At 35.7% G+C, this 19283-nt stretch overlaps 1 protein-coding gene across 4 annotated transcripts in view; it reads left to right on the top strand.

Annotated features, from left to right (window-relative positions):
- Nucleotides 1–19283, top strand: part of LOC139982454 (inactive tyrosine-protein kinase transmembrane receptor ROR1-like) — a 102562-nt gene that overhangs the window by 60055 nt on the left and 23224 nt on the right. For all 4 annotated transcript variants that reach the window (XM_071995348.1, XM_071995362.1, XM_071995357.1 and 1 more), the window contains 3 exons: nt 2821–3128; nt 16411–16435; nt 16994–17421. In XM_071995348.1, coding sequence (XP_071851449.1) covers nt 2821–3128; nt 16411–16435; nt 16994–17421 — 761 coding nt within the window. The remainder of the gene's footprint in view (nt 1–2820; nt 3129–16410; nt 16436–16993; nt 17422–19283) is intronic.

Genomic DNA, 19283 nt, shown 5'->3' with positions numbered 1-19283 from the left:
AAAATAAAGGTTGTTTCTTCACTAAAAACATTCGATACCAAATTTGTATCCCTGCTCTCAAATTTAGCAGAACTTATTGTCAAAATATAATGACTACTGTATATTAAAAGGGATTTTAAATGATAGTGAATCAGCTTAAAAGCTTTACAACTTTTTACTAGCAGTAAAAAATAGTTTGTGTAATATTTCTGAAATCTCTGCAAATAGCTGAAACCCCTCATAACTAGACTGAAGGGTTTTATAGTAAATTAAAAATCACTTAGATAGGTAGGTTTTTCTAAACTAATGGATTTCCTTTTTGCTCTCTCAGAATAAGGTGAGCTGTGAATTGTAAAGGCAAAGACAGTTAGGGTGTACACCTGTAGTAGTTACAAGTTGTTTATAGGCAGGGATTTTTTTAAGAAAGCAAGTTATAACATACTTGGTAAAATTTCAAATTTTTTAACATTTTTTTGGTTCATCCACATTCATTCATCAAGTTTAACTTATTTTTTTTTATGGGCTAATGCTTGCCCAAACTTTTGAAAATATTCAAAATCATGTAATGTTTACGACATTCAACAGAGTTTGTTTGAGTTTAAAAAGTAGAGTTATAAAATCTAGCAAATTATTCTGCTTTGTTGATGATGTTGAGTTCTGTTTGAAAGTTCATAACATGTATATGTCTGGGTGAGGAAAATGACATTAAAAACCCAAAGTAATTACTTTTATTTGGTAGATAAAATCTAGAAATTTTTTGATCAAATGTAATCATATTATGATCTGAAATTGGCAATTATCATACACAACATCTGCTAGTAAAATACAGTTTTGCTTTTAAATTTTTTTTTTTTGAGATTTAGTTCATGTTATGTCTTATGGAGGTTATCCAAGTTTCTTGATGTAAAGCACTCTGATAAGCCTTGTATTTTACTTTTAAAATATTACAGATGTTTCAAATATATTTGCCCTTGAAAAGTATGTACTTCAGTTCTATTTCTTAAGTCTTCTATGGAGGTTATCCAAGTTTATTGATGTAAAACACTCTTATTAGCCCTTTTACCTTTAAAAGATTATACATGTCAGGAGGAACATAAAGAGGTATGGAGTATTTCTGTTGTGCCTAGAGAAATATATGGAAATAATAATTATTTGTAGCAAAGTCATTATAGCCTATAGCTAAATAGATGGTTAAGACAGACTGTTATAACTTGTTTTGACTGAGGCAATTTAAATTTGCTGTTACAACCACATGAGTGGCAGTATATAGGTAATGTACATTTCACAAAGATTTTTTGAATGAATTACAGTCTCTGGAAATTGCCTAAAGTAATAGGATAGTTAATAGCATGGAAAGTCGAGATGTGTCACCCTTTATTATGGATAGTATACATTATTCCCCTTGCTGGCAATTTCACTTTGGTAATATCAAAACATGTTTTTTTGGGGCTCCTGTTTTGATAACAAAATTTGGTTCATCTACAGTAAGATAGACCTATATCCGTAATGTTTTTTTCAATTATATAGAACAGATGTATATTCATTTATAGATGGAACCTAATGTCAATGAAACTAACGTAAAATTGCTAAAATGGGCATTAATCATTAACGACATGAAAGTACCTTAGATTATAAGTACAGTACTTCGAGCAATATGTATCTCATTTAATGCTAATTGCTAAAATGGGCATTAATCATTAACAACTTTAGGAAGTACTTAAGAATTAGATAAGTTCAGTACTTCCATCAGAATGTTTCTCATTTAATGCTAATTGCTAAAATGGGCATTAATCATTAACAACTTAAGAAATTACTTTAGATAAGTACAGTATTTCCAGCGGTATGTTTCTCATTTAATGCTACAGTAATTGCTAAAATGGGCATTAATCATTAACAACTTAAGGAAGTACTTTCGATAAGTTCAGTATTTCCAGCAGTATGTTTCTCATTTATGCTAATTGCTAAACTGGGCATTAATCATTAACAAATTAAGGAATTACTTTACATAAGTACAGTACTTCCATCAGTATGTATCTCATTTAATGCTAATTGCTAAAATGGGCATTAATCATTAACAACTTGCTTTAGATAAGTACAGTACTGCCAGCCATATGTATCTCACCAATATCCTTACATATTTCTCAGGTCCAAGTTTTTACCTTCGCTGTTTTAAGCAAACATTTATTTAGAGGGATGGCTTATGTAATGTCCTTTTTTGTGTGATTTTAAATGTAGTATTTTTACTCTTTCTTTTAAGGATTATGAAAAGATCCCTTATTGGTGGTTTACCCGTATACTACAGTATGGTTGAAATTGTTGGTGTCCCCTGCTATTGTATGTAACATGCTTAAACCATGATGTCACCAATCAATCACACAATGTTTAAGAATCTGTAAGAATTTGATCTACAAAAATATTATTTCCAATAATATGAATTGCAGTTACATGTAACTGCTATTCATACATGGAAATGTTACCAACCCTCCTCCCCCCTCCCTCCCATCCCCTTGCAAAAAAAGTAAAAAATAACTGATTATCCTTTCTTTTCATATGTGAACTCAGTTTGTAAATTATAAATCATAAACTTCTTGGAAATGTTCAGGTTCTGTGTTATTAGTAAAACTGGGGGACTTTTTTTTATATAAATGAGTGATATATAGCAAGGTCAATTTCTCTTTATTACTGCCATCATTCAGACAACGGTTTTAAAGTAAATTTATATATGATTTTTTTTTTCTTTCATAATTACATGGAGACTATCCATTTCTGTGTATACTTTCCAATATCTTGATTGTTAGGAGTGATAATTGTGAATTTCAATATGTATGTTTTCTATTGCAGGCCGACACCCAGCCCAGGAACTCCATACATCCATGTGGATGGTCCTATGAACAATGTGACTGCCGATGTAGGTGACACGGTGACTCTCACCTGCAGAATACGAGGCTTCCCGATACCAAACTACTGGTGGTATCGTAACGACGCATTTATTCAAGGCAATGTTGGACGCATGTCCGTCAAAAATTTCACTTGGGGATCGAGGCTAAAGATTCGCAACGTGGACACTTTGGATATGGGTGCTTTTAAGTGCATTTCGGAGAACACTGTAGGCAGCAAAACGGTGACGGGAAAAGTTTCACTAAATCCAGGTGGGTAAAGTATGTAAGTGCAACTGTATCGTGATGTGGTATGCTGTAGTGTCGTCCAGTTTGCTACAAAAGTTTACTTTGTTACAATATATACACGTAAGGAAGAAAAGAGAAGAAATTAAAGGAACTATTCTTTAGAATTTGTTCTAATGTGATGCTACTCTTTGTTAGTAGTTTTCTGCAACAGGGCATGGTAAGTGGGCTGGTGGGACCGAATCCAAATCTAGTAACAAAACAAAATGACTAGAATCCTCCAGAAATGGTGAGTGATAGAAGTTACCAGTGAGGCATGAAAACCTGTGAAGATAACAAATTACAAACTGTATTGATAAGTCACAAACCCAAAAGTGGAAAAGTGGAATTTGTAGTCAATCTGCACTGAAGTTGTAGTATTTACTTCGTTCCCCGCTTACCTGTCTCCTCACAACATAAGCACCTCATTCTACCGTGTCTAGTATTCCCTATAAGAAAAGGATACTTATCAGGCTGTAATAGGCTGTTGAAACGCTTAGAAATCCAATATGATGTAAAGAAGGTAATAATCCAATGTAATCCCGGCAGTTTTCGAAAGATTTGAATCCACTACGAAAACGCATGAGTAAACACTTTGGATGGTAGAATGAGAGGGAAGGGCAACGACCGGGGAGCCGGTCGCTGAGGGTGCGCAGTGTTAAAACATTACCAGGGCATACTAGACACGGTAGAATGAGGTGCTAATGTTGTGAGGAGACAGGTAAGCGGGTCACTCGTAAATATATAAACCAGTAAGTTTTATCATGTATCTTGTTTTTACAATCATCCCTCCATGATAGACAAGTTTACCAGGGATGTGCTCACGCTGAGCGGCGGTGGCAGCCGGGCTCGGTCAGTGCTAAATACCACCCAGCCCAAGCAGTATTTCAAAGGTCTCTGCCCAGCGATATTTTGGATGATTAATGATTTTTTTTTCTTCTCTGGTTTCTCCCTTTCATGAGTGTAAGAAAAGAGCACATTCAAACTAAAGAAGATTTTGAATGTGTATCACCTCCTACACATGAATACAAATTCCCCATAACTTTGTCAATCGCAGTCCAGTTAATAATTATTGACAATCACCTCTATTTTTTTAGTACAGTATACAAATTCATATATTAGTATTCATCTTATATGTGAAATCACCAACAAAAAACACCCACTCTTAACATACTTTGAACCCTAAGCGGCGGTCGTTAATAGTACCACATGCCAACAAACTCATAATATCTATGAGTTTCTTTACTGTCATAATCCTTATGCAGGGCTACCCTGTAGTCTACTTTTGAAAGTCTTCAGTTAATGAGTGTTGAGCAATTTCACTGTACAAATCCATCTGGCATTAAAACAATCCTGAGCATATCCCGGCTGTAAATGTACCTGACAGACTAATCAAACCAGATTTTACCAGAAAAAATAAATTTAGGCATAAAACATATATGCATAAATGTTACAAAGCTTGGTCATAAGATGTCATTTAGGTGTACGACCCCATTAACAGCATTAACTGCTGCTTTTAATTGGGAGAATACAGCAGTTAGAGAGAACCGACAAGATATTATCTCTCGCAGAAAAGTCTCCTTCTTACAGTATGTTACATTTTATATCAAAAATTAAAATGACTGAATTCTAAACTAATTGGATGATTTCTTTATCAATGGAATTTAAAATACATTGTAAACTACAGAATGGTTGATCCACAAAAAACGGTGTCATTAGAGAAGTTACACAGATGTGGGTCAACTGGGGCACATATTTTTGTAAAGCTAGGTAGATTAGTCCACTTGTATATGAGGCAGGTATCTGTCAAGTTGTTGTTTCTGCTCGGACCAGGGGTATCAAGGTAATTTCTGTTTGACAAGCCAGGCCATCATTGCATTTCTATGTGGTGGAAAGTTGGAAAGTAAGTCACTTGTGCACATTGATTTGATTAGTTCTGTTCTTTCTCTTTCATAATCGGAGTCTCCATCTGAATTAGAAAGAAAAACTCACCTAACCAACACTTATCCTATACTTCATCTTTTTGTGATCTTGACTTTCAAGCGATAAAAGTGGAGAATGTCATTTATGTTCGTAATGATTCATCTGTTTAGAGAATTCAGACGATGAAGCAACATCATAATGCTACCTTCTATATGAACCTCATGAAATCTCCCCGTCTACGGTACTAAAAAGGTCCTTTTAACGACACCTGGCCAGGTATGATGATACCAGGAAGGATGCCCCACAGAGTCGCCTCGTAAATAATGGCCTTAAAACTTTCCCTTTGCAGACACTGATCATATTTTTAAGCCTTCTAAATCATTTGCCCTTACATTCTTACTGGTGTTGTCGGATTAAGAATAATTCTTTATTAGCTCCACAGAAACTACAGTATACTATAGTGCAGGGGATTGTAATTTGATTGCTGGTGGGAAAAGCATTAAATGGTTTTGAAATTTGTCAATTAAGAAACAGTTTGCACCTTGGGGATTTCAAGGTGTCATAAAAGTGATTTAGACAGAAATGGTTCCCTTGCCATGCTCACCTTACTCAGACTTATTTGTAGATGTACAGTACTGTATGTAGGGCAGGACTGAATATACTTGGAGTGATTCAGGTAGATTGTTGTATAGACTTCTTAGTCTTCTATAATTTAAGTCTTAGTAAAAGAGACCCTCCCTTGTTCCCTGTAAAAATCATCCAGTATCAGACGGATCAAATAATACATCAAGTGTTCTCAAGTTAGGAGAAGTGCACATGTCTCCCCCCCCCCCCCCACCCAATTCCCACCTCTATAACTGAAGGGGTAACTTCTATACTTTTAATAACATTAATAAAGACTTAACAACAGACCATTGAATTAAGTAGGCAACATAACTGTAGATATGCAGTAGCAAGACTTTACACTTTAACAAGTTTCACAAAATGTTCCAGTTTCACAAGTGATTTTATGTTGTGTAAATCGTTGATGATAACTGCATAACCTTAATTCTCTGTGGATTTACATCAATCCCATTTTAAGGTCTACTATAATTGTTCCAAAATTTGTTTTTGTGAAGAAGGTTTATCCCATGGGGATGGGCAGAGAGCATGGGGATAGGGGGGGGGGGGGTGTGGTTGAAATGGTTAAAAAGTTCATTTGACCCCATGGTGCACATGGTTAAAGTATAGGGCCACTCAAAACAATAAAATTGCCACAATGATGGTGCAGCCCATTAACCCCATTTCTTAATGCCCTGGATTTCCCAAGACATCCATCCATTTGATAGTCTAACTTCTTCATTGTTGATAGTTAATGCACTTTATGGAGGTCCTTAATCTCATAAACCTCAGTCGTAACCATAGAAACTACATTGGTGAGATGGGAAAACCATTTACGGTATGTTTGAACCTAGTTCTTGCAATTCGAAGAAGAACTTTTTCAAATTTTTTAATTGATGTTCTTGATGTACACATATTATGTATACATTTGAAGGAATTTCTGGTGGGATGTTTTTGCCATTAATTTGCATGAACCATTAACTCTGACAGTGGGGAATGGTTTTAATCATTAGGGAGTTTCATTTCATGCAGCTGATGTGAACACTGTCCTGTGTAGTAATTTATGGGTCCTGTGTGGTAAAAAGTACAATTAATGACAGACAGTAAGTATCTCAACAGAGAAGAAAAACTTAATTGGTTTTTGTGGTTTGTACCTGTGATGATGTGTGTTATTGAAATGCTCAACAATGATTGGATTAACTAACTAACATTGCATATAGTTCAATGTAAGTATCCTTGCCTTGTTTATGGAATATAGCAGTGATGTCGATGCCAAGTTGTATGTTTAATTTAAATATCATGGATAGCATTGTGTGCTACATACAGTACATTCCATATCTTTAGTTGATAGTGACTGGCACAGACTATGTAGATTTACTTCATTCCCCGCTTACCTGTCTCCCCACAACATTAGCACCTCATTCAAGAGTAAACACTTTGGATGGTAGAATGAGAAGGAAGAGCATTGACCGGATAGGACCGGTCACTAAGGGTGCACAGTGTTAAAAGATTACCAGGGCGTATTAGACACGGTAGAATGAGGTGCTAATGTTGTGGGGAGACAGGTAAGTGGGTCACTCGTAAATATATAAACCAGTAAGTTTTATAATAACATTATATTACAAGATAATAGTTGTTCTTTATTACAAACAGAAGAAAGTCAAAGTAACAGAAAGAGAAAACATTTACTTAACAAATGTTCTTTTTTCTTTATTGGCCATCTACATTTATTCAGATAGTACCATCACCATTTTCCCTCTGATAGTGTAATAAACAGAGAATTTTAGACATTGTTGTTATCCTAGCAAAGGTGAATAATTTATGAAAGAAAACTGAATAACAAATGTATAAAATAGGATTAAAAGAAGAATTATGTAATGAATACTGTTTTGCTTTTAAGAATAGTTATGTTTTTGAAGGGACCATTGGTTATAGTTGTAAAAAAGTACATGTGTGTTAACCACCCTTCAGCTCTGGTCTCATTGATTCTTCAATATTGAGGATGTACAGTATCCTGACCATATTGGCTCCTGAGAGAGAGAGTCTCCAACAGATTCATTGGCCATTATCCTGAGAGTGACACCCAAACACAGATTAATCTATCATCGTGATTTATCCCATCGAAATCAGGACTTCAGGATGTAAAGTGAACCAGAGCATGAAATTACTCAAACTCCAATTTTGCCAAAAATTTGATATAAATACCCTCCCCCCCCTTCTTTTTGCATTATATCCACAGTTTGAATCTATTGGGACATTTCTTTTTTAACACAATTTGAAAAAAGTTTCAACATTTCAAGGCACACTTTCTTTTTAGCAGAATTCTTTGTCCGCATTAAAAGCAGATCCAAAATTGCTTTGGTTGATATGGAGTCATTATATAGGTCTACAGTACGGTATTGCTACTGAGATATCAGTGTGAGGAATCTACAGATCATCTACTTCAAACAAACAAGTATTTCAGTGTTTAATATTAAAATGAACTTAAACAGGGTTCATTGCTGTCCTGTTTACACACACTGTAGCAGTTGCATCCCATGTACATAGCATTTAAAATATGACTAGATGTTTAGTTGTACCAGGGAGTTGTTATGGAACAACTCCCTGGTTGTACAGTATTGTGCACAGTTGAACACCCACCATATAGAAAATCCCACAGGTACTGGCTCTACATATCTAAGATAACATATTTAATTTTACTTTTATATTTTCATTCTATTCTTTTTAGTATTTTGTCAACAAATAAGAATAACATTTTTTCAGTGTTAGTCCAATTACCCACTGGTTGCTTCAATGGGTAGAGAGTGGGCTGGCTTTGAGGAGCAAATATATCCCGGACATCGAGGTAGCAAATTGTACGACTTGTCTTCTGGCTATGTAGTTCATTTGTAACCAATCATAGTAGAGGGATTTAAGAAAGGAGCAGTTAGTAGATAACAGTGGCCTAGATTTAATCGCAAGAGCCCTAACTTTTTACAAAACGGGGGCATGTTCATCCATCCAACGCCCACCCCTCCCCCATCTGCCCTTTCTCCTATCCTCTATGGTAGTAATATTACTTTTTTATATAGATGTGAAATATTGGCCAATTTTGTCTCCTTATATGTTTGTTTTCATTTTTTTATGATAATGCTGATTAATAATTATTGAACTAGCTTTTCTCCGCTTTCACTATTAAAATATCATTTAGTACCTGTCGTTTTGTATAATTTACCCACATTTTTAGATGCTCTTGAAATTGTGCATAAGTTTAACATGGCCATTAAGGTGGGCTAATGGCTCATAAGAGTCGATTCAACAGAATTGATGTAGTACGTTATGAGCCTGGAAGGTGTACCATGTAAATGTTGATATCAACCTTGGAGTTAAATGTTTAATGTAGCAAATAATGGCAGCAAGCCGTGTGGAAAGTTTTGTTGTAATATGATTGTTAAGAAGCTTTTATAGATTTATTAAGTTTCCAAAAGTTTGTGAGTGCATGGCCAGATATGAGTCATGTACCGTATAGCCATGTAGTTAAATAAAGTCAGGGATAAAGTCACTCCAATAGAAAACACGGACAATATGTTATTACAGTACAGTATTTCATTTTGCTTGAAATTTTTGTGCTAAGAATAAACAGTAGACAAGTCCAGCAGCTGAGTAAAATCATTCATGCCTGGTTGACTATGAGATTTTTAAGTTAATAGCCCAGGTTGAATTGGATACATACAGGTACCCTAACAACTCTCGATGGAAAGGACAACATTTTGTTCATCTTTGTGATTACAGATTGTATACTCACTATGTTTGGTTTTGTATTGTTGTCGCTTCTAATTGTTAGTTAAACCCTCGCCGCTGTCAGTACTATTGTTCTTTATTGGCAACGATTTGTGATTGATAATTAATTAAAATGTCAATATTTGTAAGATTGAGAATCATTGTGTCTATAGACATTAGGCTCGTGTTGTGTGGTGGTGATAAAGGATATGGTTATAATCATTGGTATGGTGGTCACCCGTAGCATAGCCCCTCTGGTGGTCCTGATTGATGGATTGGCAATCCCAGCTGGGTTGAGCAAACACCCTCAGAAGAATACGTCCTTAATACAGTGACTACACTCCATGGACTGTATGACATACTAATTCTTCTCCTTCCTGCCCCATCCCCCCCCCTCCTCCCCCCATTTTTAGAAAGCTGTTGCAAAATAAATGGTAGGTTTAAGTGGCAGTTTGTATGATAGAATCATTATCCAGTTGGTATTAATTGCATGGAACACATTAGGGGTGCTCATGATATTTTTGGTAATCCACTATTAAACTGTTAATATTTTTGTGCCTGCCTCAGTGAAAGTGGGTGTGTCATTGCTGAAACCCATGTGGTCGGCTTGGTGTGCTCATTTCACAATGAGGTGTACATATACTGTATTTCCATGTCAAATATGTGGAGTCGTCACCTGCAACCACATGTACCATGTATGCATCAGTTCTGGTGAGTAACTCTTTAGAGCTGTGATTTTGATTTATGATAACTGGATATCATTTCATAAGAAATGGGTAAAAGAGTTCAATCTTTCATCCTTCATTTGTGAGGAACATCGTGACCTAGATTTAAAACTTATTTCTTGTTCACAGAAATAAAATGTGTCATTCAGTGTCATTCTTGAGTTGGAGCCGGTTTCAGAAAATGACACATTGGAGATTGAATTTTATAATATACTTCCAAACAACAATAACTTCAAGATCTTGTCTGTTCCTCAGTTCAAATTTTGATTTAGATTAACTGTTGACAGAGATTTCACCTATAAAATATGAAAGTTTAATCCTAACCAGGCTCCTTCATCAGATATTACTGTCAAATAAAAACTTGGAAATGTGCTCATATTTTTGTGATGTAAGGTCATTTCACTGTCACAATTCTTCAGCAAAAACAATTTTGTTATGAGTTCTCCTTTGTACCAAACAGAAAGAGGGAGAGAGAGTAAGAGAGATTTGAGGTGGATGGATGATTGGACCCTTGAGCTATATTCTGAGTTTGTAAATTACAATTTGGACATTATGCAATACAGTATAAAGAAAAATAAAGTCAGGTCAGAAAAACGAACTATTCCATGATTCTATGATTTGAAGCAAATAAACAATTTTGGTAATTTACAGGAAATAAATTGCAGTAAGCGATATAGAATTATAGAGACTGTATATATTCTGGAAATATGCTAGAAGGAGCCCAAATGGTCTCCTTTGGTAACTGTCCTGGTATTAACTTCAGAGGATTAAGTATTCCGAGCCTTAAGGTTAATCTCTTCTTCAGCCAGCTGGGTGAGTACTGGAAGGATTCATAGAGAGGTTACAATTTAACTTCAGAAGTTGGTACTGGTAATTATATCAAGCTTAACCTAATTAATCAAGGTGGTGATATACGCAGGTGATCTCAACACAGAAAGGTCATCAAATGTCTTTAAATATTCAATTTAAAACAAGGAACCCTTCTTAAGGCCAATTTGCATACTGTATAGCTGAACATCATTTAGTATGGATAAACATGCTTTGTTAGTTTCAAAAATCCATATAGATAAAAAATGTTTGTTTAGTGTATTAAAGCACATATAGGTTTGAAACATTTATGCACATCATGTACAGTAATACTGCTTTGAATACTGTACGGTGGTCAGATGAATTCCTTAAGGCCAATTTGTGACAGAAGGCACGTCTGGTGCTGTCGTGACTTTTACACATTCTCTTTTCTCTGGAAACCTTTTCCCATCAGGAATAATATATTGTTTTCCCTTCCCCTCTACTTTCTCCCCTCTCCTGTTTACTCAACCAAATGCTTGGCACTCCGGTATTTTGCACCAATTCCAGAACTATCTCCAAGAGCTAGTGTACAATTCATATGCAATGAGGGGAATTTTTTAACTTACGATGTTAACTTGCTCTCTGACATCATTTTTGAAGCGCCCTCATTACATAACGGCCACCAACACAGTTGGCATCAAGAAAATAATAAAGGTAGTTTTGACTAGTTATTTCACAGATGGTGTTAGAATATATATGTCTCTACCTTGAGGTCACTGCAAAACCCCAGGGTTTATTTCTCCTTTAATTGGTTGACGTTCAGGATAGTTAGTGACTACACTATCGCAAATAAGTTAAATGAGAAATGCACTCAATTTAGATGCAGAGCATTTATTCCAGCCACCTCATTCATCATCCATAATTTGGTCATTCACTCCACTGGGAAATCTATGATGAAGCATCTCCAGCAACTTTCTTTTAAAAATACCAGCCTTGCCTAATTTTATTTTTCTCTTTGCCAAATTTGGAATTATGATTTATGACAATAACTACTGTATATGCCTTGTGTTTTTCCCCTTTCATATAATGGAGACACATTCTGCGTGGTTCCTACTCCCCCCCCCCCCCCCAACCCACACACACACACACATTCTTTGCCTCGCCATTCACAGCTCCGTTCTGAAACAATGCCTTTTTCCTTCTTGTTCTAGAATGATTGAAGAATTGTCCATATAATATTTCAGGGTGTCCTAATTTTGAAGCATTCCTGGGTAGGTCATCCACACCATCATCACAGTCCTTCTACAATAGTATTGCAGTACATTAGTTTGTAATACACCACACCACCAAGAGAACTCTATTTGGAGCTCCTTCGATTCGGTGAAATGGTGAAGGGCTGGCTACTGTGTATATTCGATATTTGTCCTGGGGGACTGACTCTGTCATAGCCAAGTGTAATTTAGCTGTTCCATCAAATCAAGATTCTGTAACTGTAGTTGATAAGACTGCATCTGACAGATTAGGGTCGCCTGGAAAATCTGCTCCTAAATGATCTGTAGGAATCTCCATGGTAACCGGAGCCAGCTGCCATGCATTGCTAAACTTAGGGCTTCATGTCCAAATCAACTGGTTGCTAAAACTTTAAAGGTCATCAGTGCTGGCCTTGCAAACTTTAAATGTTGCTACAAATTTTGAATGCATTTTCTGGAAGATTCTTAGTCTGCTAATTAATCACAAACAATGAGAAGTGTTCAGTTAGTTAAATTTAAATATCTCATGTATAATACTGAGAACAAATTGCTGTGAGGGTGCGCAATAACATGTTAATATAAGTTTGGAGCATTATTTACTGTCCCATCTCATCATTTGCCATTCTAGCAGATTTGGGGATAATAATGATGATCCTTAAGAAGGAAAATAGCATTTTAGAATTATGAAACTTTAAAAAAAAAGGGGAGGGGGGATTTAATGCAAATAAAATGTATTTGTCTTTAAAGGGGTGGTAAACTATTGTATTAGATACCAATTTTACCATGTATGTAGAAGAATCACTTAAGTGAGTAGTCCACACTTGAGCGTGTAGCTCATGTTGTAAGTCAGATATTCAATGTGTATAAACTGTCTATTTGTGTGTTTCTTCTTGTCTCTCTCACTTCGTCTCTCTGTTAAAAGATCAGACTCTAGTAGTATAATAACTCAAGTTGCAAAATTCTTAAAAATGTGAAACATTCAGTCAAGAATCTTCACTTCAAACTTTCACTGAATGTACCTTTAAAGGATGACATAATTAAGGCAGAGTGTTAGTCCATATTTGTTATAGTCCAAGAAAAATGAAAACATTTGAGCGTGTAGAATATTTTCTTCTGTATGTTTTACTGTACCATTGAAGTGCTGCAACTGTTGGTCTGTGTATAAGACTATAAATTCAGTCACTTTAATCGCCAAACCCAGGCTGTTTTAAAGTGACATTTCTCCAAACTTCAAAGTGTTATAGGACATCTACTTTGACTGATAGCAGTGTTTTAAAGGGCTACAATTTACAGTATATCAAAAATTGATTTTGTACCTGTTAGTCTTAGAACTATAGTAATTCATTCCGAGTAGCCAGTGATTTGAAGTCAGCCCCCATCCATACATTCTCTACATAATTACTTCACCAGCTTTGAAACTGGTCTCCTTAAATACCTAAGTACCTGATTGTATACTAATTAACCTTTATCTATATGCAGTTGTGAGTTGTTGCATATGTTGTCTCTGATAGACACTTTTGATTGATTGGCACCAGTCTTTTCTCTCTTTCCTTATCTGTCATACAAATATCCAACCTTTAAATGCAAGACAACCCTCTCTGGATGGTGATATCACTTGAGAAATGACAGCCTTGATGTACATGGAGTTTCTTGTTTCCATCTAAGTAATGCCTCTCTATATCTCTGGCCACAGTGTTTATCAAATCACCTTTCATTCAAATACTAAACCCTCACTTTCACTTTGAATTGCTTTCAAAGCAGCATTTATTTGCATTTTATTGGAAGGCAAAATTTGTGAAGTTATGTACAGTAGAAGTTAAAAAGAGTTTTCTTTCTACAATTCATACTTTCAATCATACAGCAATGGATTCTACATGAAAGATATTTAATTATACAGAGTATGACATGTTAGAGAACTCCGGAAATGGCTCACGTGAGCGAATAACATGAATACTTCATTTGTGTACATACATGTCAAATATCCATAGATAATTAATGTTAACTTTGTTTGCCTTGCTAAGGCTCACATAGGTTTTCTACAGTTTTATGCACATGTTTACATTTCATCTTGTAATTAAGAACAAATTTCAAAATATAGTCTAGAAATGGTTTGAAAACATAAGGATCTGCCTTGTTATATCTAGCATGTGTTTTGGGGTCACTACAGAGTCCCTTTAACCATCATCCACTGATATCCCTGCTAAAGTTGGTTTTAGTTATGGAATGACTGATGGACTCTTCTTGGTTTCCTTCTTGAGTTACAGGTGAATGGTATACCTGGTCATCTGTGGTCTGTGATTTGAGATGCAGAACAGGAATTTGGCATCTTTGTTTAGCAATCTTTCTTTCATGTTTTGTTCACCAGTAATTGCAAGTCTTTTCTAGTATCATAAATGTTTTTCGGCTCAAATACCTCTAAACTGACTCATGAGAAAAGCTCTGCATACAGTTTATTAGCAATTTAGTTAAACAGATTGTATAAAGGTCATCCAAATATTTATTCCAAATATGCAAAGGTTTAAATCTTGTTACTATATAGCCTCTAATCTTCGATTGTTTATAATTGCTAATATATGAATCTACTTTTGTGACTCTTTAAAGAATTCCTAGAACTTTAGGAGTGTTAAATTATACCAACTTTAGTGAGAGGAAAGGCAAACATTAGATAGTGAAATTAGTGATGAAGTTAGAACATGAATGACCATTTCTTGGCCCTCTAGAATATTTTCTTGCTATAATTGATGTCCTTTTAAAGCTATTTCATTTTTGAATTGATAAATGCTAAGATTGTTGTTGCAATACATTTTAACACGTTTCTACTTTTTCAAATACTTGAGCTCAATCAGAGTAAACTTTTCACAAAGAAAACTTAAAATGAGATTGTCATTTCAATTGGCATATTTGCATTAGCATGAAGTGTCCAGCACATCTTCTTTCCATAGCAACCACATTTAGCTGTATTCATGCACTTACAAATGTTTGCAGCTCAGTGAAATTATTTTCATGACCTTGCCCTTCTAAAGATCTGTCTACAGAAATAACAGGGGTTTGATATGATTCCAGGATTATCAGACAGCTATTGTTGAACTTTTGATAATAATTCTCTCCCTTTGACAAACAAAATTGATGCCAATTCATCTATATGTCAGTTTGGTATTTGTTCTGCTACTGATTGCATGAGATAGGCAAACTCCATTATGTGCTCCCACACACATTTTATGTCCTGCTGGTATGTCTCAAATGAGTTTAGTATCTCCCCAATCCACCATTGTTGCAGTACTTTGGCAAAGAACAGTTGTCTAGATATGTTAATTATGTTAATTTAGGCATGTATTTGAGGAAGTATGAAGTTGTTTCAATTATTGCGCTCTCTCTTTCAAGTTAAACATTAATGCAAATCTATATTGTATCAGATTTCAGTTGAATAACAAGCATTGTTATCCAAAAACTAAACCTTTTTGTCATTAAAACGACCAGCCTTTTCATGACAATTTAGTCAACAATTTTACCAGACTTAACAAAGTAATTAATTGGAAGTGCAGCTACTTAGCTAGACATCATTCTTAGATGACTGTTTGGTCATCAAAAGAACGCTTTTAAGTTTGAGGCCATTAATTCGATCCTGAATATTTTGTTATACAGACACTTTTCATAACAGTATGAGCCAGTTGTCCATGACCTAGTATCTTCCATGAGGACTGAGCCATGATCCACCAGACCACACCCCTCAGAATCAATGCTCAGAATACTTGAAGCTTAGTGGGGACTAGGGATGCATAAAAGAAAAAAATACTAGTTGGATAATTTGTCATCGAGATCAAAAAAGTAGATACTATTTATCATGCCTAAAAGAAATTCCAGATCTACACCCCCACTGAAAACATTTGGCCACCTAATTTTGGGTCGAGCCCCATAGTTTGCCGATGGTGGTGTAAACAACATGTCAAATTAGTAGTTTTGTAGATTTTTGGATGTGAGTTAAGTTCATTATTATTTGAAATGAAAGTTGACTGAGTCAAGCTAATAGCTACATTGCTTTGGGAGTTTACTATTTATCTACTCACTATGTACAGTGAAAAGTTGATGAAATCAAATCAAGTATCTAAGCAAGAATATTACTATATATATTCTATTCATGAAGGATACTCATCATTCATTCTTCAAAAATAATGTTCAGATTTATTTCAATTACTTTATACGATCCTTTTCTCTGTTTCTTGACAGATCCTATATCCAGAGAGAGTTTCAGGTAATTATCAACAGATATCATTTCAGCCTTTTTTCCTTTGAGTATTAACTGAAAGACTAATTTTATTTTGGTCGGGTTCTTGTAATGTTTCCAATCAGAACTTGAAACAGTGACGTACAAAATTAGTGGAACTGAGATACATGTGTCGTGATATATCATATCATGAAATGTGAAGGCAAGAATGGTCAGACCATCTCAGAAATCCAGTGTCTTATAACTTATATTCAGGGTGTATGCAAGCAAACCGACTAGAAGTGTTGTTACAGTTAACTTAAAAGGTGCATTAAAAAATTTAGGGTGTGTAGGGGGGAGGGATGGGTGGGTGTAGGACAAGTTACTTGGTAATATTCCATAACAAGTGGCTACAAAAGTTGAAGTTATGCTTCAACACACCAACTAAATTATTGTTATCAAGAAAAGATAAACTTGTATGTTGTAAGACTAAAATGATGTATGATCAACAAAGTACAATGGTATTGAATGTCAAAACATTAGATAGAAGCTCATAGCTACTTACTGTATCTCTTTCTTATTTTTACAAATTTCTTTTATCTACAGTGATTACCAGTTGAGCAGTCCATCCCCACAATGTGAGAGGTACCATGGTACCCTCTGTCGAGATTACTTTGAGGATTCGAATGTGTACGTCGACGGTGAAAGGGACCAAGACACCATCGAGAGCGAACTGGAAGAGTCTGTGTCCCGTATCCAGACCATGGATAACGTCTCTCCCGCATGCCTTCGTAATATCATTCCGTCCATCTGCCTTACGGCGTTCCCACTCTGCCAAGAAATCCCAAACGTTGTGACCCATCGCCTCTGTCAGGATGACTGCACCGCCCTCGAGACTGATATCTGTTCGGAGCTTTACGAGTATGTGGACAGTAACGCGGATGAACTAGGGGAGGTACTGCCCGTGTGTACTGATCTACCAGCCCCTGGTACTGAAGGAGAGAACTCCTGCTTACCCATACTGGATCAGACAGGTTGGTATTGTTGTCTTTGTATTCTTAAAGTGTGTTTTGGTGTTTATTGTTGATATCTATGTCATGTACCCATATTTGTGGGTTGCATTATTGTATGCACTGCAATTGTGAAGGCACCCTATGGGTTTACCCCCAAGGTACTGGGCAGGCGTAGATGTAAGCTAACCGCAGTTCCCGGGGGGAGGGGGAGGGGGTGACGTTGTTTGAATTGCACACACTTGGGTGTAATGGGTGTGACAAGTACTACCAATGACCAGGTGTTAATTGTTGTATGTCAGCAGGCCTTGATGCAAGAAGGTAAACTTCCAACTTAAATCATGTATTGTGTTGCATTTGTGCAACATTCCTGTATGGTGCTCCTTAAATTTGTATGTTATGATTATCATCAGTAAAGTGGGCTAAAAAAAAACAGTCTGTCTCCTCTTGGCCAGGGTCAGTGAACCTTATATCTGTAAATGTTATAATGTATATTTAATGTATAATGTATAATGTATAAACGAGCTATGTTTATATAACATGTGCAAAGAAGAAGAGCACTGATTAGGAAAAAGTGAATGACTTTCCTGCTATGGGGGTAGTCATACTCCAGAGGGAGTGGGGGGGGGGAGGGGTAGGCATCTTCCCTAAAGGTTTAACAAACTGTCATCAATGATATCTGTGTCATCTATGGAAACATGAATTTTGAAATCTTGGTGGCCTTTTCCCAAGAGCTCCTCTGTGGCAAAGGGTAGACAGCTTGTTCCTAAAATATTCTCCTCTTTTGTTTTAGATGATGACCAGCTGCTGCATGATAATTCTCTTCATTTGTTATGTTGATAGTGTTTTCATACTGGCAGTAGTAACATTGGGACATATTTAGTACTCTACTGCTGAGAGGCAACTTAAATTTATAGTTGTGGCTGTCTTCTTTAGAAATTATGGTATTGAGATGATAAAAGAATACCATCATCTTCAGTAGAAAAAGAAAACCCTCAAAGCAATGGATTGTTATTTCAGCTCCTGCTGTCGAAATTGTGCAAAATAGGAATGTCGGAAAGTGGCTCTAGAACGTGTCTTTGTGCAGATGTTTAGTACATGTCATATAATGTCTTAATTAGTTTTTCTGCCCATGTTATAGTCTTGACACACACACTGTGGCTATAAATACAATACCATTTTCTTTATGTACACCTATAAAATTGTGTTGCTGTAAGCTAAATGGCCTTCTTGTTGAAATAATTGCAATTGGAATAAGTAACACACATTTAACAAGTGATTATGAGTGAGTGTACTTGTAATCCTACTACACATAATTCATTTAGACAGCCAGATGTTTTAAGTCAATAATTAGGTTGTTTCATTGTTCTTTCTTACTACTGTAGGTACTAAAGATTGTTTGTCATTTTGAAACTTCAAACTTTTGAAATATTTAGCAAGCCCCCTCCTCCTTCCTATCCCTGTCATCGTCTGTGATAATAACACATGAATTAGTAGGAATGTAGAAGAATTGCTTCTATGAGCATATCACTACAGTTTAAATTCAAATTTATATTCACTAGACAAATCAAATAGTCCTAAAACATGACCAGAAAATTTTCACTTGCTTTTGTAGGAAATGAAGCCATTAATTGAATATCATACATATACATTGGTCGTGACAATACTGAAAACGTTGTCCCTGTGACTCATCAGAGTGTAAAAACTCTATACTCTAATTTTTCCCCACAAACAACAAAAACTGGAAGATTAATAGCATTTCTGTTGTTTAGACCCGTACCCTACTGTGAGGAATGTGCCTTCCAATGAAATTGAGAAATTTAAATATAAACACTGCCACTGCCAGAAGCTTGAAAGGGGCAAGTAATGTCAGATTATAAGATTTA

This window comes from Apostichopus japonicus, chromosome 2 (genome assembly GCF_037975245.1).
Source record: "Apostichopus japonicus isolate 1M-3 chromosome 2, ASM3797524v1, whole genome shotgun sequence".
Lineage (NCBI taxonomy): Eukaryota > Metazoa > Echinodermata > Holothuroidea > Aspidochirotida > Stichopodidae > Apostichopus > Apostichopus japonicus.
The sequence above is the reverse complement of the archived record's forward strand: the minus strand, read 5'-3'. Positions and strand labels throughout refer to the sequence as shown.